Genomic DNA, 23,497 nt, shown 5'->3' on the forward strand with positions numbered 1-23,497 from the left:
TTTTCATCTGGTTCCTAATCAAACACAACAGAGATAGGTGGAATTTGTGGTATTCACTAAGGATTATCTGACATTCTCCAGAGTTATAGACAAAGAGGCCTCAAGAGACTCCAATTTTCAGAAATAATCTACAATGAATAGTAGATATTCTACCTGATATCCTGCTCCAAAGCTTACGGTACACCTTGGCTTTGTATTCACTGAGGAATGAATGGGTCTGAAACCAGGTCTAACCTGTCTCATAGGACATTGCTAGTCTGATTATGAGTCACGTCTAAAACCATCAAGAGGTTTGGATTCTGTTCCAGGGGAAATTCTAAAGACCAGCCTCTTATATGTAACATCTGAGAACAACTGGATGAGTTCTGCAGATTTGAAGCTCCCCAATTACAAGTCAAGTTATCTTCCTCTAATGTCTTCTAGATGAGGATAAGTCTAGTCCAGGGCTGTCCTGTACAACTTTGTGCAATGAGGGAAGTATTCTATTTCTAACTATTCCTGTCCAATAGGCTACTGAGCTCTTTAACTCAGTGGCTACTATGACTGAGGGACTAAGTTTTAAATTTTATTTAATTTTAATAAATTTAAATAGCCACATGTGGATAATGGCTACTGTATCAGATGGCAAAGTTCTGATCCACACCTTCGTGGCAGACCTAAAATCAAAGTAATTTCAAACGGCTAGGACAGCACATAGTAATTTCCCTCCTTGCTATGTTACAGGAAAAGAAACTTTTCTAGGTAATTTTATTGGCCTATAATTCTTCTTTACAATATCATGGTGAATATGTTAGCTTTAGACATGTATTCCCATGTTAGAGAAAGCCATATCCAAATTTGAAAGAAAAATAATTTAGGAACACATATTTGCATGTATTACAATTAGAACACATATTATGGCAAAGAAACATCACTTTACAGGATTCTTCATTGACTCCTTTGACAACCCCTTGGGAAATTACAGTTCAATTTCCAAAATTCCCATTTACCTGCAATTTTTCAATAGTATCTATGTTTAGAAAAGCAGGCTGATTGCTTATCAATTATAGCTCACCAGAAATATTTGAAAATTGTGATTGAGAATAAAAAGTAGAGCAGATACACACTATTGCTACTCAAAAAAATCCTAATTGTTTAATGTTTACTTCAACTGAACCTCTACTTCAATTAAGAACTTTTCTTAAAATGCTTGTATTTTGTGTGTTTATTAATAAACTGGAATTAATTCTTTAACATTAAGTAGCAGTATCCCTGAGGATTTGAAACTCCACAGCCATACAGTGTGGTATTCTATTGCCACTTTTACCAAATCAGGCCCTTCAAATACACACCGTTCTAGATGCTATGGACTCTTCTCAGGTTCTTTGATCAAAATATATATCCAATTCCAACCAAGAATAATACAGATAAAGGAGATCATCTCTCCCACAGTCTCTAATTGGATGGCCAAAAAAAGTAGCTTGACTAATCGTTATATGGTACTTCAGGGATTTCCCATTTCTTAAATCATTTTGCCTTTACAAAGCCCACATGGAATAAACAGGTTGTAAATTCTTAATATTTGGGGGTTTTGTTTTGTTTTGATTTGTTTTTGCTTGACCAAACTATGTTGAGACCAAAAGTTTTTTAAAAAAATCTCTATATTATAGTATACTGCCTCCTAAAACCTAAATCAGAAGATTAGAGGATATTAAGTATTATCTCAGACCTGACACCACATTTTATAATTAAGAATGTTTTTTAGGTGTATGACAAGGAAGGGCCCAAGAAATGTGCCCCAAGCTTGGCATAAAGAAGAAATCTACTACCTCATCTTTTATAATTTGACTTGTTAAATCGTTCGTTATATTTATGTATTTCCAAACTCTACCGACATAGTCTTGGAAATAAATAAGAAATCTTGCACCAACCATACAAACTTCAAAAAATGGGATTAGGGGCTGGTGCACCATTTCTTTAATAAAAATTGAAATACTAAAGTGTAACTGCTAATTCAAAAGTGGCCCAGAAAAGGAAAAGCATTAGGGAGCCATCTGATCAGAAGAACAATTAATATGCTTACAACTGAAAGTTGTAAACAATGCTTTCATGTCTTACCTGAAGGAATAAATTTCCTCCAGCCCATCTTCACCTTCTAAAGACATCATCACCTTCTTCACCATCCGAATACCTTCTTTTTGCTGCTCACTGATTCCTTTTGGAGGAAAGGAGGACCCATGGTGGTCGGAGAGCAAGTTGCCATCTCCTCCGTCCCCAGTTCCATCTTCCTTGCCAACTGGGAAAGGCAAACTGTCAGGAAAAGACCAGCAGTACTTAAGAAGAAAAGCCCTGAAGCCAAATAATAAACGGGGTTCCAATTCTGTGACTGTCACTCACTCGCTATGAGAAAATGGTCAGTCAGCCTCTCTGAGCTTTACATTTCTCAACCATCAAATGGCACTATCTACCTTGACCAATATTCTATCAGTTTCAAGTGACCAAAGTCTCTTCGGTTTGGCTTTTATGGGGGTAATTTATTGGCTTAACGTAACAAAATAATTGAAAGGGCAAGGCTGCACATGGCCTTAGGATGACTAGACCCAGAGTCTCAAACACCACAAGGATTCTGTGACCCTCTCACTCTCTATCTCCATATTTCATTTTCCTTTATGCTGGCCCCGCTCTTTCAGACTGGCTTCCTCCACATTGTTTCTGAACACTTTCAAGCTCATAATGCCCAACTCCACTACCAAAGAGGGACTGAGGGTTTAACCCTCTACTCTCCAATTCAAAAGACCAGGAATTAGTGGTAGCCTAGGAGCCAGATCTAGATGTCAGCTCTCATTCAAGCCATTAGGTTAAAAAGTAGGAAGGAACGCTTCCTAGAAAAAGGCTGGGTGACATTCTAGGCAGACAAAAATAAACAAACAAATGCCCATTAATGATCTCTCAAGATTATTATAAAGATTAATAAGAGAAAGTGTATAAAATACTTAAAACTCAAACAATGTCATCATCATTATTTCAGATAGAGAATTCCTATACAGAAACCAGTTAATTGCTAGAAATAAGTAAAACCAATTTTGTTCCTGTGTTTCACTCCAGTTGTTTGCCTGAAATGAGACTAAAACTAGAGTGGGGTTACCAGTCATGGGAATATTCAATAATCAATATACAAACTGAAAAGTAAACCAACCAAACACATTTTATGATAATATTCTACATGACACTTTATAAATGTTTTTATATAAACAATCTCATTTCATTCTTATGTGTTAGTTGGATAGAGATTTCTACCTCCATTTTCTGAAAAGAAATGGAAGCTACAGAAATGAAATAATTTGGCCAAAACCGTATAGCTAATAAAGCTAATAAGTGACGGAGCAAAGACTCAGTCATCTGACTGAAAGAGCAAGGTTCTTTCCACTGTAGCATGTCACCCTAGTTTGTCCCTGGAAACCCAAACAGTTGAATTCAGCGATCTTTTCAGTTTACTCAAAATTACCTGCTGGTTACCCCATGTGGATTTTTAAGGTGATTCCTTTATCATTTCATTTGTTACCATCAAAACAGAGCTTCATGTTTCCATTTTTTCTATGTATTCTTAGCATGAGAGATGTGCATGTCCTGCATTACATGAAAAAGAGCTTCCAGCAAGCAGGGTACAGCACGTCAGGTTTGCACCATGCTGTTGCTGTTTCCAGAGCATCAACCAGGAAGAAGGGACGATTAACATGAAAATGAAGGGTCAGGAAGGTCCAGTCCAACTAGAACAATCCACCATACATGGGATACACCAAACAATAAGAGCAAAAACTCTACTTCGCATGCTAGAAGTTTGCAGCAAAGGAAGAAGGGTATTACCCAAGAAAAAAATACAACCAGTCAAATAACCAGCAAGTGGAAGAAAAGGCTATGTTCTGTTCAGCTTGCTTTACAGCATTGCTCATACAAAAAAAAGTAGCCCTTTCCAATGACATTGACAGAAGTGCAGTACATGTCAAGGATGTAAAGGCATCTGAGATTATGAACAGGGAACAGAAACCGAGCTGGGCTTTTGAAGTGCTGAGAAAACCTCAACTCAATGAGAAAAGAAGAGTCACTTAAAAAGCACTTAATTTCTCTGAAGTACCATCTTACCAAGTATCAGCTTGATGGGTTATTCTGAACTATTTTTCTACAGTTCTACAGAAAGGAGTTGCCCCTCAGCAGTCTTAAGAGGTACGTACATGCAAGAGAGGTTCTTAATTCTCCACGGCAGGCATTCTAAAGAAGCTGCAGGCTCACCACTCAGAGCTGCAGGCTTCTTGGTAGGGCTCTCAATCCGAAAAAGGAGTGTCCCTAATAATTCAACATTCTATACCTCCACTCTGCTTTTACCAAAAATAGGACAAGAAAAAACAGGTTTCAGATGCAGCAGGAAGGATTAATGTAGTGGAAAGAACTTTCCGTTAGGGCTATAAGATAAAGTAAGTGCCTGGAGGGGAAATTCAAGTTATTGGGGGAGGAGGGACTCTCTCCCTAACAAGTTGTGAAAAATATTTTCCTCCTAAGTTTGTACACCTCATCTGTAAATATGCACAAGCAAATTACATTTTATAAATGTGTGTGTATCCTTTAGATCTGAAAAAGAGTTAAAAATAAGCAGACGTGTTTAAAATCGTTCCCAAGTTGACATTCCTCTCTATCCTAAAAACATCTACTGTCTTTAAGACACAGTCCTCTAGGCTGTTTAAGAAAAGACACCACCAATCCGGTAATTGTTTGGGTAAAGTCTTCTATGCAGGCAGGAGATGAACTGAATGTCCTTAAAAGATTCCTCTAATGCCTCAATTCTTTGGGTCCAAGAACAGCACAAGCAAACATCTGCTACTGAGCTAAACTCCCAGGTTTCCCTGTGACTTTCATCCCTTTATCATCAAACCTCAGAAGAGTTCCTGGAACACAAGAGAGTAATCAATGAACGTTGGCTGAAGTCAGTGATCTGACAGATTCTGACTCAGAGCAGAGAGGACTCTTGAGAACTGAGTGCTCTACGAAGGGGTCCTATCACTGCATTATAAGAGCACAAGATCTGTCTGCAAATATTATTCTTATGGACTTACAAAAACTGCAGGGAGATGCTAGATTTCTTCAAGTTATGAATTATAATACCCAGCTGATCTCTGCTGAATGGGCTGCTGAGGTCAGTGAACACTTCAATATGCCTCTTCTCAAACTTCTTTCCTCTAGAAGAGAGAGTTAGCATGTTAAGAAATCATTCTCCTGAGTTATTTCCTAAACTTCAAATGTACTTGGTCACTAAGCAGAAAAAGGGTAAGGAATGAATCTAGCTCCAGCTAACAAAGGTGATTACATTCCAGAAGTCCGTGTGCTGCTGATGCTCAGCTAGGTTCCTATTAAACATATAACCAACCCAGTCATGACTCATGCTTTGAACATCTTAGGCAAAATTTCTGAGCATTATGGAAATAGTATGTCTCTGATTTCCTAACTTTAACTTCAGTTAAAGATGTGGTCACTACGATAAAAAAGGATCCCCTTCCAGCCTCCACAGAGGTACATACAAGCAACTCTCCTAGGTACTACAATTATAGCCTTGCAAGGGTTCATTTTCCAAATGGTCTGATTCCACACAGACAGGCTCATTTCCAGCTCTCTTCAGTTGAGATACTTACACAGTTTCTTGTTGAATCAAATCCATGCACACAATGAGGGCATCCAGGACTCAGCTAGTTAAGGGCAGAAGATAACACCAAACAGTCCCTTTATCCCAAGAACATGCCACTTTTTTCCAGTGAAATCTACAATGCTGGAAATTGTGGACACTGGGCTGACGGTGTGATGATTTAAAAGTACTTGCCCAAGTGCCCTTCTTCCAAGTCTATTTCACTAACATATATTCATATATGTTATAAATCAAAGTACACTTCCTGAAACATATAAACAGGAAAAATGAAATAAACCAAAAGGTAATCTGACATATTCTGCTCATTTAATGAAAAATTATGATGCCATCTTACAGTATCTAGAACCCATTTTCTGTGATTACAGTCCATTCTTACACATGAAGGGAGCCATAATGTAGCATTTGTAAGTCACTCCCAGCACAGCAGCACCTCCCAGTGACCAGGGATGGCACCACTGTTTAGAAAAATAAGAGGAACCCCTTAAAACCAGGGCAGCTGTGGAAGGAACTGTTAGTCTCACAGTTTGGGTATCAGTCTGATTTTTGGCATACAATTATCCTCCATCCAGGAAGGCTAGGAGAATGCTAATGCTATACTCTTCTAAAAATAGCTTCTCTACGTCCAAACATTTCCAACCATGACCACCACCAAACCCTCTACACATAGTCAATACATATACCCCCTTCTGATACCTCCCAACCTCTCAATGTCACTAGTGCAGAGGAGCAAGTTACTGCAGGGCGTGGAGTCCAGGCACCCAACCCAACCTAGTTAATTTCACATTCAGTCCTAACACACATCACCTCCGTGTCCTCAGAGCCAAAAACATCCACATACTCAGAGCTAGGACTCTTAGAAAACCTCACCAAACTAGATTACAATTCCCCAGATTAAAGGAAATTTCTTAAGAGTCTTCTCTGGTTCAAAAAGGATACAGTCAGCTTGTTGAGAACCTGGTTGGATTTTGCTTTCAATGTCCTCCAGCAAGTCAAAATCTGGTAGCATCAGGTGTCTGTGCACTGTGATGTTCTGATACTGGCCCTCACCAGCAAGAGCGTTCTCAGTGCCATCTGTACCAAAAAGGACTAACGCAATTTCATCCTTGCTCTCAGCAAACACCTAGAGAAGCAGGTTAGAAGGTTGAAATCATACAATATCACCTGGAAACCATTAGATATCTAACCTTCAGGGAGCAAGACAACCATACCTCCCTATGGCAGGTCCCTGGGGCCACCGTCAACAACAGAATATTGGGCTAACTGGTCCGTGGGACTGATAAGCAATGATAATTCCTAGGTTCTAAGCAGACTTTTTCATTGACTACAGTTCCCATCCTTTCAGCACAATTTGTGGTGGAGGAATGGGAGGGCAGTAGCTACTCTTGATCAGTTTCTTTGATTTGCTTCCACCCAAATCAGACTCTAATTCCCAGTGAAAACTAATTATGTATCATTTGAAACGATTTTAGTCTGTCTTTCTGGAATGACTATACAAAGTTTAAATTTTACAGAGATTAAAAATAAATTGCTGATTCATATTCTATATCCCAGCAATTTCACTTACAGGTATATATACTGCAGAGAAGTTCCTGCACATGTACACAAAGAGACAAGAGACAAGAAAGTTCCAGTTCACTTCAGCACTGTTTATAACAGGGCAAATCTGAAAACTAACTATCCATCAACTGAAGAATGCAAAAGCACACTGAAAAATATTTATACAATGGAATATTACACTCTAGTAAAAAAAAAAAGAATGAATAAATTTGTTCAATGTTTATCAACATGAATAAATCTCAAAAACAAAAGACTGAGAAAAATAAGTTGTGGAATTATATGTACTGAATAATACTATTACATACACTTTTGAGAGCTTTATACAATACTAAATATTATTTATAGATACACTGAGATCCAAGGTATAAAGTATGTGCAGTAATAACTATGAAAATTCTGAGGAAAGGAGGGGAAGAAGAGGAAAGAAAAGGGTTGGGAGGGGATACACAAGGAGCTTTAAGTTAACATTTTATTTTTTAAGAAAAAAAAAGAAAAAGAAATCAAACAAATATAGTAAAACTTTAGGGCTGTTGTAGTTCTAGACAATGGGAAAACCGCTTTCCATCATATTATTCTCAGTTTGCTTCTTTTATGAAGCATTCCATAATGAAATATGAAAACAAGAAATAGCATGCGACACAAAAGGCAGCCCTGTTCCCACCTACTTATTAACAGAAGCCTTCTGTATCAGTAAAAAGAACACTGCATGGGCAGAGGATGGAATTCTGTCATTCTTCACCTGTTTGGTCTGTTAAATTCCCCAGTCTGTTAACAACTCCAGCTGCAACTGCCAGTTATACATGGAGGGAAGGTCCCAGCTGCTGGGGTTCAAATATTTCCAGCACACCAGTGCGGCAGGCCAGCTAGAATTCTAGCCGCCTCCCACACAAGACTTCATCTTAAGGCAAGGTAATCTTGTTCGACAACAAAACCTCAGTCAGGAGAGGGGAGGAAATTTGAATGCAGCATGGGAGCGGCACCAGGTTTTGTCTCCCGGCCTTCCAGATTTCACTTCAACTCCCATGCGAGGGGCAGAGCCAAAAATAAAAACTGAAAGCACTGTTTCCCTTTTTAAAAAAAAATCTATACTACGTTAGGGAACAGCAGCACTACTTGAATACAACCAACACAAATTACTATAACCAAGAATGGGGTTAGAAGCATCCTCATTTTCTTTGAGATATTAAGGACTCCAGGTTATCAGAACTTGTAAAAATCTAGGATGACAGGTGGGAGGTAACAGTGCCCAGTAGAAAAGGCAACACCCAGAAAAAACAGCAGACGTGTCCAGAGGAGTAGTGAATGAAGGACTTCATGGACTTCGCAAAAGTAGCAGTCAGACCAGGTAGAAAGGGCAGAAATTAATAATAATGGTAGTAGTAGTAGTAATGATAATAAAAACACATACAGCATTTACAATACGTCAAGTACTAAGTACTTTATCTTAGAGATATTCACTGAGGCACCGTGGTAGAGAGTCTTCAGACGGCCTCCATCTATTCCTTCTCTCCCTGTATTTGGAGGCTACCCCTTAAAACAATAGAGGACTCTAATTCCTGCCCCCTCCCCACCCCACTGAATGTGAGATAGCTTAGCGACCTGATTGACTAATAGAAGGCAGTGGAAATGACCTTCTGGCATTTCTAGAGGTAGGTCATAAAAAGCCACATAAGCAGGTCTCTTAGAATACCCACTCTTGGAACACTCCTTTTTAGAACCAACTGCTATACTGTGAGCATCCCAAGCTACATGGAGAGGCCGCATTTAAGTGTTCTGGGCGACAGCCCCAGCTGAGCTCACAGCCCCCAGAAGGCATAACTACCAGCTCCAGGGGTGAGCCACCTTGGATGTACGTATAGCCCCACCGAGCCCTCAGGTGACTCAGCGCCAGCCACCGAGTGACCTCACCTGCACAAGAGGCCTCAGAGAGAACCACCCAATCACACGCCCAGTCATCTCACAGAACCGTGAGATGATTTTTTTAAGGTCATTTAAGACACTAAGTTTGGGGAGGGTAGTTTGTAACCAGTAAACGATAACTGGAATAGGCACAAAGTAGTTGAAAGACTTATTCAAGATTGCAAAGTTAGTCACTATCATGGCAGAGCAAGGATTCAAACCCAGGCCATCTGGCTCTAGAGTTTACATACTTAAACATCACATTGCCTCTTGCTTCTGATAAAAGTTGTAATATCCAGTGGAGGAGCCAAAACGAGAAAAGATAAACATATCAGCCTCCAGTGGTAGCATGTGAGTACATGTAAGAATAACCCCTCAGCTTCCCCAGAACACTGAGGGTGGACAACATAAAGAGGCTGGCATCTTGCATTATTAAGTAGAAGCAACAAGCAGTTAAACCACGAGTTACAAGCTCAAGACCAATGTGAATCTTACCTGTCGCTGCACAAACATGGTCACCACCTTCTTTGCTAGTTCAAATGGGGATTCTTCACCAGGAACCGAGTTACTCATGGCAAAACGCACATCCATACACAACACCACAGCTGCCTGGAAAAAAAGTCCCAAAGAACATGTGAGAAAATGTTATTAATGGTCATTAAAAAAAGAAAAAGAGATGTCGTTTACTTATTTCACCCATAGATATTCAGGGTATGCATGATAAAGGGAAGGGAGGTGTTCTACTTAGAGAGTGTATGTAAGGCACATAAATTTTCACTATGGAGAAATTTTAAATAGTCCTGATATTTCCTGAAAGCTAGAAAGTATCTGCCAGGACAGGAGCATGCTCCAAGTAGCTGCTGTTCCTCTGGCCTGAGCCTGAGCACAAATCCATGGGGAGTAGATCTGAAAACAATCTGCAGGCTAGAGCTAAGTCCAACCCAGCTGAGCCAAAAATATTCTACATCAAACCAAATGCAACTGATATGCTGACCCACAGTATGAATACAGATGCTCTTGTTGTAAGCCACTGACTTGGGGTGTAGTCTGTTATAAAGCATTTTGGTGGCAATAGGTGACTGTCACAATCTATATATGCTAAAATGATACACTCCAATAATTTGAATCAGTTTGTAAACTGGGAATCTAAAGTGAAGACTAAGACACCAAATCCATTCTAGTAGGGGACACAGACACATAAATGATACCAGCACAATATTCCATGACCGAGGTATACAGTGGACACTAAGAGAGCACACAGGAGGGGCATCCACCCAAGGCTGGTGGAAGGGAGAGAGGACGGATAAGGAGGCTAAAAAAGCCTCCTGGATATGATCCTTGGGTGAACCTTAAAGAATGAGTAGGCAGAATGGGAGAAAATACTTGCAAATGAAGCAACTGATAAAGGATTAACCTCCAAAATATACAAGCAGCTCACAGAGCTCAATACCAAAACACCAAACAACCCAATCCAAAAATGGGCAGAAGACCTCAACAGACATTTCTCCAAAGAAGACATACAGAGTGCCAACAAACACATGAAAAGATGTTCAACATCACTAATCATCAGAGAAATGCAAATCAAAACCACAATGGTCATTATCAAAAAAATCTACAAACAATAAATGCCGGAGAGGGTGTGGAGAAAAGGGAACCTTCCTGCACTGTTGGTGGGAATGTAAATTGATAGAGCCACTTTGGAGAACAGTATGGAGTTTCCTTAAAAAAACTAAAAATAGAGCTACCACATGACCCAGCAATCCCACCACTGGCCAAATACCCTGAGAAAACCATAATTCAAAAAGACACATGTGGGCTTCCCTGGTGGTGCAGTGGTTAAGAATCCGCCTGCCAATGCAGGGGACACGGGTTCGAGCCCTGGTCGAGGAAGATCCCACAAGCCACGGAGCAACTAAGCCCGTGCGCCACAACTACTGAGCCTGCTCTCTAGAGCCTGTGAGCCACAACTACTGAGCCCGCATGCCACAACTACTGAAGCCCTCGTGCCTAGAGCCGTGCTCTGCAATAAGAGAAGCCACCGCAATGAGAAGGCTGCGCACTGCAACGAAAGAGTAGCCCCCTCGCCGCAACTAGAGAAAGCCCAAACACAGCAACGAAGACCCAACGCAGCCAAAAATAAATAACTAAATAAATTTATTTTTTTAAAAAAAGGTACATGTACCACAATGTTCATTGCAGCACTATTTACAATAACCAGGACATGGAAGCAGCCTAAGTGTCCATCGACAGATGAATGGATAAAGAAGATGTGGCACATATATACAATGGAATATTACTCAGCCATAAAAAGGAACATCACTGAGTTATTTGTAACGAAGTAGATGGACCTAGAGTCTGTCATACAGAGTGAAGTAAGTCAGAAAGAGAAAAAGAAATACCATATGCTAACACACATATATGGAATCTAAAAAACGGTACTGATGAACCTAGTGGCAGGGCAGGAATAAAGATGAAGATGTAGAGAATGGACTTGAGGACATGGTCGGGGGGGGGGGGGAAGCTGGGATGAAGTGAGAAAGTAGCACTGACATATATACACTACCAAATATAGAATGGATGGCTAGTGGGAAGCTGCCGCATAGCACCGGGAGATCAGCTCGGTGCTTCGTGACGACCTAGAGGGGTGGGATAGGGAGGGTGGGAGGAAGGCTCAAAAAGGAGGGGATATAGGGATATATGTATACATATAGCTGATTCACTTTGTTGTACAGCAGAAACTAACACAACATATAAAGCAATTATGCTCCAATAAAGATGTTAAAAAAAAAAGAATGAGTAGGAGTCCGTCATGTAAACAAGGGCAGTTTTAGGCAGAGGAAACCACATAAATACAGACACCTGGTCACTGGCTAGCAATCATGTATGTAGGGGACTAAGGAAATAGGGCAAACGTAAACTAAAAGTAAAATGGATACATGTAAAGTTTTGTATTTGGCAACCAAGGTTTAACTGAATTGGGTTGGAGACCTGAACAAATAGCAGTCAATTTCAGGGTGGATTATAAAATGACATTATAAAATGTCACCAGTACGACATGGCTACAGGAGTACATTCCCCACACCTACCCCATTCCATCCTCCAAAATATTTTCAGTCCTATCAATGGTGTAGTAAATTTAAGGAAGGAAAAGACAGGTTTTATGAAAAAAAGAAAAAGTTTTCTTTTCTTTAAAAAGAAAACAAAACTAAACTAGATCCCAGGAGACCTGGGATCCAGTCCCACCTTTATCACCAAGTAGCTAAATTCTTGGGCATGTAACTTAAATTCACTGTTAATTTGTGGAGGCAGGAAGCAGTTGTTGGACTAGATGAGATCTAAGATATTTTCCAGAGTTAACATTCTTTGACATTGACTGACAGTCTCACCTGTGCTTTGTACTGATCAGACCACACTTAACAAACGGTGAGCAGTTCTGATCATCACATCTTATGAGAAACACTAATTACAACTGAACGTGAAATGAGCAGATTAGAGAAGGATCTGGAGAATACGTGACCTAAGGAACAGGTAGGAAAAACTGGTTATTTGAACCAGACGAGAAGATTTAGAGGAACCTGACTGTTATCCTCAAATAGTTGACAGCTGTGTTATAAAAAGCTCCACGAGATAATAGGATCAACAGATGGAAGCTACAGAGATTGATCTGACACCATATTAAGGGAGAAAAAATAATATTTAGAAGTAATAAATGAAAGAACTACTGTTTTCTGAAGCAATGATCTCCTGAGCCTAAAACTGTTTGAAAAACCTAGATGAGCTCCTATCAGGGACGTTATAGATGATCTCTAATTTGGTTACATCTCAGGCAAGGCAAAACACGGAAAGGAAAGACTATTTAAGTTTTCCCCTAGTTTACAAAGAATTAAACATAATGCATTAATATTAAGAGAGTTCTAGATTATAAATAGTATGTTTGGAGAAAGGGTGGTAAAAAACTACAAAATTCCTTTGAGAATAAAATTTACATCCCATAGTTTCAATGCTCTGAGCATAAGAACCTTTAAAAAGTTAAGAGTCCCCAAATATGCTGCTGCACCTATTTAATATATGTTCATAAAAGCTACTTTTATGAACAAAAAACTCTAAATCAGAGGACTAAAGGTCCTTTGCCAGGAATCAGGTATCCAAAAAATGGCATCAAAGGGTTTCACAGTATGGAAGTTCTTATCTGGAAGCAGAAGAATGGTCTACGTAATACCGCAAGCTCCCTTCTGGTAGCAGGAAGAAAACCAGGAGAAAGAAATTGAGCAGCATGGCAACCCTTCATTTAAACACCGAAGCGATACAGGCTATTAGAATTCTGCTGCAAGTCCACCTGCCATAAACAGCTGCTTCATTAGCGCTGAAAGTTTTCAGCAGCTGAAAGGAATAAAGGAGGTGAGTGGCATATGTTCATAATCATTTTAATCAGCATTTCCCTATGGGGAGTGGAGAAGACTAGGGATCAGCTGCTCCAACTCCTATCTTGTTTATCTGTATACCAAATGCCTAATAAAGGGCCTAGTTTTGAATAGATGGATGGATAGACCGATGGATGGATGAATGAATGAACAAGTCCTTGGAACACACCTCCCTCTAGAGACCCTTCAGAGACAACTACCACGCTCTGCCTATATTGAAAATGCCATTTTAAAAATTGATCATGTTATTAACCCGAGTCACTGAGGGTCATAGATTCCTAGCAAGAGAGACATTCTCCCGGACTCTGAAAGCTGAAAGCCTGTGTTCAAATTCAGATTCTACCACTTGTGGACTGGGTGACCTTGGGCTAATCACTTCACTTTCTTTAGGTCTCGGTTTTCTCACCTGTAAATTGGGCATAAAAGTTTTCAACTCATGGGCTTGTTGTGAAGATTAAATGAGACCGGAATAAAGCGTTAGATCAGTGCCTCACCAGAGTAAGCTTTCGCAATAAATGCGAAATATTAGATTATTATAGAGGTAATAAGACGTTTTACATTTCAAGTTATTTTACTCAATCCTTCTCTGAAGTTTTACAGGCCTCTGGGATTGGTTCGTTTCGTGGCTAACTTCCATTCTCACAGATTTTAAAAACCCAGATTCAGAAGTAATGGAGGAGTCGAGGGTAGGCTGGGATAGAGAGGTACGGAGGGGAGGTCCGAGTGGGATGGAAAGCAGGATGAGGACCGGTGGAGAGGAAGTGGGAGGATGGAAGGGCTGAGTAGGCGACGGGGGTGGGGAGTGCGCGAGGCTCAAATTCCCGCCTTAAGACACCAAATCGCCAGCTTTTCTCACAGCGCAACCCTCGACCCCGGCCCTACTGATCCAGCCCACCACCGGGATCTCTCTTCCTCACTCCTTGGCACCGCCGTGATCCCATGATTCCTGCTTCTGGACCCCCGGCACAGGCAAGGCCCAAGCCTACAGATGTTCCTACCTTATTCCCCGACCGCGCCATGTTGACATTCCGCAAGCGCCTTGGTCGCCTCTTCCGAGCGGGAACCTGCGGCGCCGAAGCTCAGTTCCGCCGGACGCGGAGCTGGAGGGCCGCAGGAAGAGCCGCTTTCCGTTGAGGCCGGAAGGGGCGGGGAAACTGTACGTCGACATTCTGAGCATGCGCAGAGCCCCTGCGTTTCTCCCCTTGTTGAGGAGCTGTGTGGTCTTCGGGCTTTCCAAATCGCTAGAGGTAGGAATCATTTCTCGGAAAGGTTCATTCCCCTTTTCTCACACTGAGAATAATGCCTACAGCGTTTTATGTCAGATATCTGGAGTTAGATTTCCCTGAATATGAGCATGAATCCAAAAAGTCACTTAACTTCCCTAAAATTCTGTTTCTTCTAAAAATAATGAAAGACGATAGATGCGATGACCTTAGATCCAACTCCTGAAGGAAAAGTAGTTTTCCAGGCAATCAAAAGTGGAAAGAAGATTCTTCCTTGGAAAGGAGATGGGATGTAAAAAGGCCTGGAGGCATGAAACACTGTCTGCTAATGATCTCCCAATACTTCGAAGCGTCGCTAGCTTGGAAAGGAAGAAGTGAGGTTTAATTCCAGAAAACGAATCTAGGGAGATGTTCTAGAAATGGCAGCTATCAATTTCGGTGCCTGACAGTCGCTCCACCCCCTTTCAAAGGAAACTGTCCAGCCTGCAGCCCTTGACTCTTTGAGGGAGGCAGGTCCAAGTTGAACCTTACACAGAAAAGGCTCTTTTCTGTACCAGATGACCCACAAGCTGAGAGCTGACTGGACGAAGGCTCTGGGAACCTGCAAAGTGTCTGCCAGCCTAGAACATTAAGTCCAATCAGCTTCTGTCCCTCTTGAAAATCAGACCTGGGTAAAGCAGGCCTGCAGCTGGAAAGATGTGGAGAGGCCATGAGGAGGGAGGGGTCTTGAGGGAGCCTAAGTTATAAACACACTGAAGCTAGGAGAGTCAGACACTTTCAGACGGTGCTTTCAGAGCCTAGAGGTTTCATCTAGTTTTCGATTCAAGGAGTTCTTTTAAGGCTGAAATATTATTTTTAAAGTATTTTTCATATGACAGGTAAATAGAATTACTGGAGACTCACCATGGTGAAGGCAATGTCTATGCTTTATGCTCATGATTTTATCTTGTGTTTAGTCTCTATTTCCTTCCCTTTTTTTCTCTTCCTCTTGTACTTTCTCTGTCCCCTCCCCCCTCTCTTTCTCACACTACACACCCTCCAATACAGATTTGTTTCCTGGGAAAAATTTTTTAAATTCTAGTGCGTGTGCTTGTTTGCATCTCTCCACTGTCCTTATAGAAGTCTTTAGGATCATACACTTCCAGTCAGCTAGGCAGCGATGGTGTTGAGAATGGATATGGACTTTAAGCACTGCTTCTCCTGGCAAAGGGCCTCCATTAATCAAGGGTGAGGGACAAACATTACCAATATGACAGTGTAAATGGCGACTACCTTCTTCCTCCACAACGAAAGGATTCTGACTTTTTTGGTTCCATTTCAGCCTGTCAGTTCAGGATTGGTTTAGATTTGTGTGATACAGAATTAGGTGGAAAGGGTAAAGATAAGAGGTGATGGGCTATGGCTAGTAGAGGAGAAGGGGCATTTTGGACAGAAAGAGAAGTGCATGGGAGCCACTGTGGCATATGAGGGAAATGGATGAAATAAGAAAAGGAAAATCATTATTTGGATGGCCCCCAATAGCCATGCCTCCCAGCATCCACATCCTTATATAGTCCCTTTCCCTTGAATCTGGGCTGGCTTTAGGACCTGCTTAAAATGCAATAAAATGTGGTGGAAGTGACACTGGGCCAGTTTTGGACCAAAGCTTTCAGAGTACCTGGCAGATTTGGTTTTTGCACTCTAGTGGGAGCCAGATACCATATATAAAGACTGACTACCATAAGACTACATGCTATGAAAGCCCAACCTAGCCACATGGGAAGCCACATGGAGGAGCACTATTAGGGGTTATGTGTTTGTGTCCTCTCCAAATTCATATGTTGAGGCCCTAACCCCCAATGTGATGGTATGTGGAAATGGGGCCTCTGGGAGGTACTTAGAGTTAGTAGAGGTCATGAGAGTGGGGCCTTTATGATGGGATTAGTGCCATTATAAAGAGAGTTAGTGTGCTTGCACTGACTCCCCGCTCACCAACCCCACCAGCCATTTGCACAAAGAAGAGGTCATATGAATATGCAGAAGGCAGCCATCTGAAAACCAAGGGGAGAGCTCTCCTCAGGCTCAATTCAACCGTGCTGGCACCCTGATCTCAAACTTGCAGCCTCCAGAAATATAAGAAAATTAATTTCTGTTGTTTAAGCCACCCAGTCTATGATATTTGTTATGGCAGCCTTAGCAAACTGATACCAGCACTGAGCACCAATGCCCCAGGGGCCCACCCAGATGACACCCAGCACCACTTTGGCAGAAATGCAAGTGAGGCCATCTTGGGAGTAGGTGCTGCATCCCCAAGGGAGCTGTCCCAGCATTAGAGAGATACTGAGTAGAGACCAGTCATCTCCATCAAGCTCTGCGCAAATCGCAGAATTACCAGCAAATAAGTCAAATGACGGTTATTTTAATCCAGTAAGTTTTACATGTTACACAACAAGAGATAACTGAAACAATAGGGATATTTTAAACTCTTGCTGTAGTGTAGAATATGCATCCCTTAAGAGTAGTTAACAAAAGTAAGTAAAGAATTTTATTTTGAAATTACAATTGAAGTTGCTGAAGTGTGTTTGAGTTTGATATTGCTCTGAGAATGAACTACATAAGTGATGAATTCATGAACATTATACAAAATAAAAATGTGCAGGCTTTGTGTTCTGACAGAGGTGTAACAATGTTTATATGGGCAATTGGAAAAATTAGTTTAAAATCTTAATGTGGTACAAATATGAAATAAAAGTTTATATCCCAGAAAGATGTGAGTGGTGATGTACCATAGTCTATGTGATTTTAAAATACCATTAAAAAAACATGTAAAAAAAAAACATGTAAAATGCTTGTTAAAAATGATTAAAGAAGACAATTTCAATGATACAAATTTTATTTAACACTTTATGAAACAGACTGTTTCCATTCAAAGGACAACAAAATGAGACAAAGGCAGGAAGCTTTTACAGGATAGATAATAACGAATAAGGAAGAGAAAAATAGAAAATATCGGATTGGCTGCGGCCACATAGTCAGCCTTGTTTGGAGCAAGAAGGAACAAGGAAAGAAGTATAGAGCCCGAGCTGCCTTGCTGTTTGGGGGTTGGCTGACTGGATATACGGTCGGCCCACCATATGCATGGGTTGGGCAACCGCAGGTTCAACCGACTGCAGATCAAATTCAACCCCTGGTTCATTGAATTTGAGGATGGAGAACACAGATATGGAGGGCCGGCTGTACTACCATTTTATGTAAGGCACTTGAGCATCCCTGTGGATTTTGGTCTCCACAGGGGTCCTAGAACCAATCCACCACTGATGCCAGGGATGATTGTACTACATTTCTGGTCAAGCAGAACATGTAAAGGGTTGCAAAAGTGACCTAAGTTTTGGTTTGCTGATGTGGCACCTAGGCAGGAGTGGCTTCATCTTGGGCCTAGAAAGTATTTCAACAGGCTCATGTTAGTAATTAAATTAATTGAAGAGGGGAAATTTTCTTTTTTTTAAATTAATTTTTCTTGGAATATAGTTGCTTTACAATTTGTGTTAGTTTCTACCATACAGCAAAGTGAATCAGCATTATGTGTACACATATATCCCCTCTTTTTTGGATTTCCTTCCCATTTAGGTCACCACAGAGCACTGAGTAGAGTTCCCTGAGCTATACAGTAGGTTCTCATTAGTTATCTATTTTATGCATAGTATCAATAGTGTATATACGTCAACCCCAATCTCCCAATTCATCCCACCGCCCCCCCTTTCCTCGTTGGTATCCATGTTTGTTCTCTATGTCTGTCTCTATTTCTGCTTTGCAAATATCATCTATACCATTCTTCTAGATTACACATATATGCGTTAATATGAGATATTTGTTTTTCTCTTCACTCTGTATGACAGTCTCTAGGTCCATCCACATCTCTGCAAATGACCCAATTTCATTCCTTTTACGGCTGAGTAATATGCCATTGTATATATGTACCACATCTTCTTTATCCATTCCTCTATTGATGGACATTTAGGTTGATTCCATGTCCTGGCTATTGTAAATAGTGCTGCAATGAACATTGGGGTGCATGTGTCTTTTTGAATTATGGTTTTCTCTGGATATATGCCCAGTAGTGGGATTGCTGGGTCATATGGTAGTTCTATTTTTCGTTATTTTATTTTATTTTATTTTTCGTTTTTTGAGGAACCTCCATATTGTTCTCCATAGTGGCTGCACCAATTTACATTCAAGGAGGGTAAAATTTCTGATGTTGGCCACTAATCATTTGCAACACTGTAAAACTTAAGCCCTAGGTGGCCTGGTATCAATGACACAATGAAACTTTCAAGTCATCTAAAATTAGTTCTTCTTAAGATTTAGAACCTTGTTTTATTAGAAATCATGGATAACAGGGGTTTTGGTCCCCTTGGACTTGAAATGAAGGGCGCTGCCTAATGTCGATGGACAAGATGGCTTGGGAACATTGGCATTATCATACTGGATCAGACATGGTTTACCAAGCTCAGAATATTATGGCTGCAGAGCAATTGGAAAGCATAGTCCTCCTTCCTGATATTCACCATGAAGAGTAGGTAACTATGAGCTAACAGAATGTTCAAGTATGGCATTTAACTCTCTAATTTCTCCTCTAAAATTCTCTAGGTATTTGCTGACAGCAAGGATGAGATTGCTTTAGGTCTGTTTGGTTAAGTTTTCCTTCCTCAGGTCTAGGCTTTTACATACCTCTCTGAGCCCTTTTGAAATGATTTTATTTTATGAGCCTATTTCTTCCACTAGGTGGCGAGCCCAATTAGGGTGAGGATTACATCAACTTCACCTAGGTATCCCATGCTCCTTACCTTGACCCCACCCTCCTTCATTCTGCCAGGGACATCTTATCCTTGTTCTAATCATGACTGTTTTTCGCCTTGGCCATTTGTTTCCTTAACCCCCGAAAAAAATGTGACAAATGTGGCTGCAACTTCCTAATGTAAGCTTAGGTAAATCTGTGATCTGTGGAACAAATCCAGCTAAACAGAATCCTCATAAATTGGTGGTCTATGGGAAGAGTCAAGACATAAGGACCCATATTAAGATCATTATACATATATAAAATAGTCACCACGCTCAACCTTTTCTGAACACTGTAGCGTTCAAAGCAATTTTGGAGAAACTCAAAGACAAAGTGAGCAAACGTTAATCTGATTTTATTTTTATTTTCTTTGTCTTCATTTCAATTGTTTATATCTCTGTAAAAGCACCAGAGAGCACCAACATTATCTTCAAACGTGTTGGACACAATTGTTGTTCTTTTTCTCAAACTAATAATAGTTATTTTTAAAAAGGAGGGGTTTCCTCTGAAGGTGGAGTACAGCACCGTGCATCAGGCAAATGTCCTGGCCTTCCGTGGGACAGCATTGCTTGACCCATCTGGTTTGATTCACAGCAGTTCTTTCAACAGCTTCTTCCTGAGACATGAACCATGAATAGGGCACCAGCTATTCTTATAAGGACTCAAACCTCCAAAATCTGCTTGACCTCTTAGGATTTGATTTTTTTGAAATTGGAGAGACCCTCAGGAATATTTTTTGAAAGTTCAGAATCTATTGATCTGGATCCATCTGGTTTACTCAGCGTCCATGAAGACCCAAGCTTTTCAGCACAGCAAAGACTGTGTTTGCTGTGAGAAGAAAGTTCTGAGTGAGGGAGGCTCTGAGTGAGTTTTGACAAACCACACAAAGCTAACTGTCTTCTTGTGCTTGGGGCTGCTGACCTTGCTGGGGTAAAGTCTGACAGATGCAATGCCTCCCTTTGCAGTCTTTCATCTGTACATTAAACTAAATATCACCACACAGGCCCACCTTCACTACCGGGAAGAAAGCTATGCCACTATGATATAATTGTATTCAACTATTCACTCTTCCTTTCTAAAAAACCTGAAACCACATGGCATTATAGATATTTAATTGCAACATACATGAGTTGCTAATATCTACGTGTGGTTTATGCATAGTATATGTAGCTAGTATCTATGTATAAATTCTCTGTGTAGTATTTAGGCTTAAATAAATAAATACATACATACATAAATAAAACTGTACTCGCAGTTTTGGATCTGAATGTATTTAATCTCTGTGAGCCAGAGATTCTTACTTGCCTACCAAAATAGCCATTATTTCCTTGTCTCTTAAATTAGCAGAACCCAAACATTTAGAATATAGCCGCCCGGCCAAAAGACTACATTTCCCAGCCTTTCTTGCTTGTGAGGTCATGTGACTACCGTCTGGCCAATGAGATACAAGAAGTGTTGAGGGGGCCTTCTGAGAAGCCGCCTTAGCCTAGGAGGGTGTATGTGCTCTTCGTTGCCCTTTCCTCTGTTCTATCCGAAACAGGGATGTGATGACTGGAGATGTAGTCAGCACTGGGTGTTGAGGATAAAGGCAGTGAGGGTTGGTGAATAAAAAAAGCCTGGGATTCTAATGACTTCATCAATTTCCCTGATGGTCTGCCTCCAGACTTCTTCTATACAGGAAAGAAACTGACCTCTATCTTGTTTAAACTACTGATATTTGGATTTTAATTATATTTAATATATAAATCAAAATCTAAGTGATACACACATATCTTTACATTCTGCTACACTGTTGCAGCCTGCTTCTTAAATATTTCACTCCATCCCTATCTATTATCTTATTGGTGGACTTGGGTCTCCCGTGAGCCTCCTTATTCTCCCTGTCACATTTAGTCACATCTCCCCTGGGTTCCAGGCACCAGGAACACCTCCAAGCTCCTGAACTGACACACACCTGAGCTCCCTTGTCTCAGAAAAATGGTCATCTTAGGTCAAGGAATGAAGAAGAGTTTATCCATTGGATGGACTATCTGGGCACAGATTGCTTTTCTGTTTTCTGCCCTCCTGGAAACCAACAAGATGGTAGGACAGATCAGTGTGAGCTAAAATTTTCCAGAAGAACTGTGTACGGGGGAAGGCGGGGGAGGAATAATTTAAAGAAGGAATATTCTGAAATTGGAAGATGATATACAGCTACTGAGACCAGAGAATCAAGTAAGTTGTTGGGAGTTTAGACAGTGGATGTTTCTACCTCCTGGGTGGCATCCTTGTTGGACAGATTGCCTGAGATATTGTCAGATTCAAGCAGCTCCACAATGCTGTAGGGAGAACAGTCTTCCAGACCCAGCTTGCTGCACAGCCAGCCACAGAAGCCTTTCTCCATGTCCCGGGCAGCTTGCCACCATGCTCCCCAGGACCATGAGAGCTGGACCACGGCAGCATAGAGGCCCAGGGAAGAGGCCATGGCCATGATGAGCACTGGATAGAAGAGAATGAGGCAGGGGCAACATGAGATCTTGTGCCAGAAGGTCCTTTCCTCGTTGTACACAAGAAAGATATTGTACCAGGTGATGGTGCCATAGTAGAAAGAGACCACGAAGGAGAGGATGAAAACCACAGGCAGGCAGACAAGCGTCCAGAGGACCACGTGGGGCCCACGGTCTGCTCCCAGCTGGCAGGCCTTTCTGCCTTCAGGTGCCATTTCCCTTGAAGACACTTTAGGCTTGGTGAGTTCCTGCAGCTCCTTCTCTGTCAACGTGACATGGATATCCACCATCTGCCCCTTTTTCTTCCCTCGGGTGATGGTCCCAGTTAATGTGACATAGCGGCTGTCCACAGGCATGTTCCACATACCTGCAGGGCATAAAAAGGGGAAAGTCAAGATCAGAAGAGTAGACATTTCATCAGAGCGTCATCCTCTGAGACTGGAGCCGAGTACAAGAATGTCCATTATTATAGCCCCTGACACGGTACACCCTGACATGGTACGAAATCAGTGTTTCCACGATGGACTGAATGGGTCTCCCTCAGGGGAGGGATTAGTACTCCCATGGTAAACTCTCACATCAGGGCCCTGAAGCAGGTTAAACTTGTTTCTCATCCTCTCTCCACTTTTCTGGGCCTCTGTCATGTCTGTGATATGGAGGGGAGTGAGGAACTCTACCACAGACACCACTTCATAGTGACCTTATTTCTAGTTTACAAGTGCTGTGAAAATACTGTTTCTGAGTATCAGCTACTGTGTGTAAAGGTGGTGCTGTGTGTGTGTTATACTGATGAGCAGCCCACCCCTCTTCTCTCCTCATTCCTAACCCCATGCTTCTCTGAGAGGGTCCTCCTCATATGCTGGTGGACATCCCAGCCTTCATATCCAAATTCTGTACACACACAGGCACCACACATACACACGCACAACACACACACATTCCCCAACAAAAATACACCAGCATCATCACCAGCATCACCACCAGCATCACCACCACCAGCATCACCATCATCACCAACACCACCACCAGCATCACCATCAACAGCATCACCACCACCAGCATCACCACCATCACCACCACCAGCATCACCATCATCACCACCACCACCACCACCAGCATCACCACCATCACCACCACCAGCATCACCATCATCACCACCACCAGCATCACCATCATCACCACCAGCAGCATCACTATCGTCACCACCACCACCACCACCAGCATCACCACCACTACCACCAGCACTACCACCACCACCACCAGCATCACCACCACCAGCATCACCACCACCAGCATCACCATCGTCACCACCACTACCCTCCTCCCATCCTCCACTTCTAGACTACACTTCACATACTATGGACTGTGGATTTTGCTGTTTCACTACCTGCAATCTCACTGCTGGGATGGCCAAAGAGTGGCTGTTT

General features: G+C 41.5%; 2 protein-coding genes across 3 annotated transcripts in view; both read right to left on the reverse strand.

Moving 5' to 3' along the window:
• XRCC5 (X-ray repair cross complementing 5) overlaps positions 1-14,662 on the reverse strand; it is a 98,017-nt gene extending 83,355 nt beyond the window's left edge. For both annotated transcript variants that reach the window (XM_027122021.1, XM_027122013.1), the window contains exons 1-6: positions 14,544-14,662; positions 9,620-9,733; positions 6,605-6,788; positions 5,658-5,706; positions 5,085-5,207; positions 2,098-2,289 (exon numbers count right to left, since the gene is read on the reverse strand). In XM_027122021.1, coding sequence (XP_026977822.1) covers positions 2,098-2,289; positions 5,085-5,207; positions 5,658-5,706; positions 6,605-6,788; positions 9,620-9,733; positions 14,544-14,564 — 683 coding nt within the window. In that variant the 5' untranslated portion in view covers positions 14,565-14,662. The remainder of the gene's footprint in view (positions 1-2,097; positions 2,290-5,084; positions 5,208-5,657; positions 5,707-6,604; positions 6,789-9,619; positions 9,734-14,543) is intronic.
• A 6,620-nt stretch (positions 14,663-21,282) lies between these two features.
• TMEM169 (transmembrane protein 169) overlaps positions 21,283-23,497 on the reverse strand; it is a 4,399-nt gene continuing 2,184 nt past the window's right edge. The window contains exon 2 of the mRNA XM_027122035.1: positions 21,283-22,437. Within this exon, the coding sequence (XP_026977836.1) occupies positions 21,815-22,437 (623 nt within the window). The 3' untranslated portion in view covers positions 21,283-21,814. The remainder of the gene's footprint in view (positions 22,438-23,497) is intronic.

Source organism: Aethalodelphis obliquidens, unplaced genomic scaffold, assembly GCF_003676395.1.
Source record: "Aethalodelphis obliquidens isolate GAN/ISIS:26980383/991018 unplaced genomic scaffold, ASM367639v1 scaffold2, whole genome shotgun sequence".
In the NCBI taxonomy this organism is placed as follows: domain Eukaryota; kingdom Metazoa; phylum Chordata; class Mammalia; order Artiodactyla; family Delphinidae; genus Aethalodelphis; species Aethalodelphis obliquidens.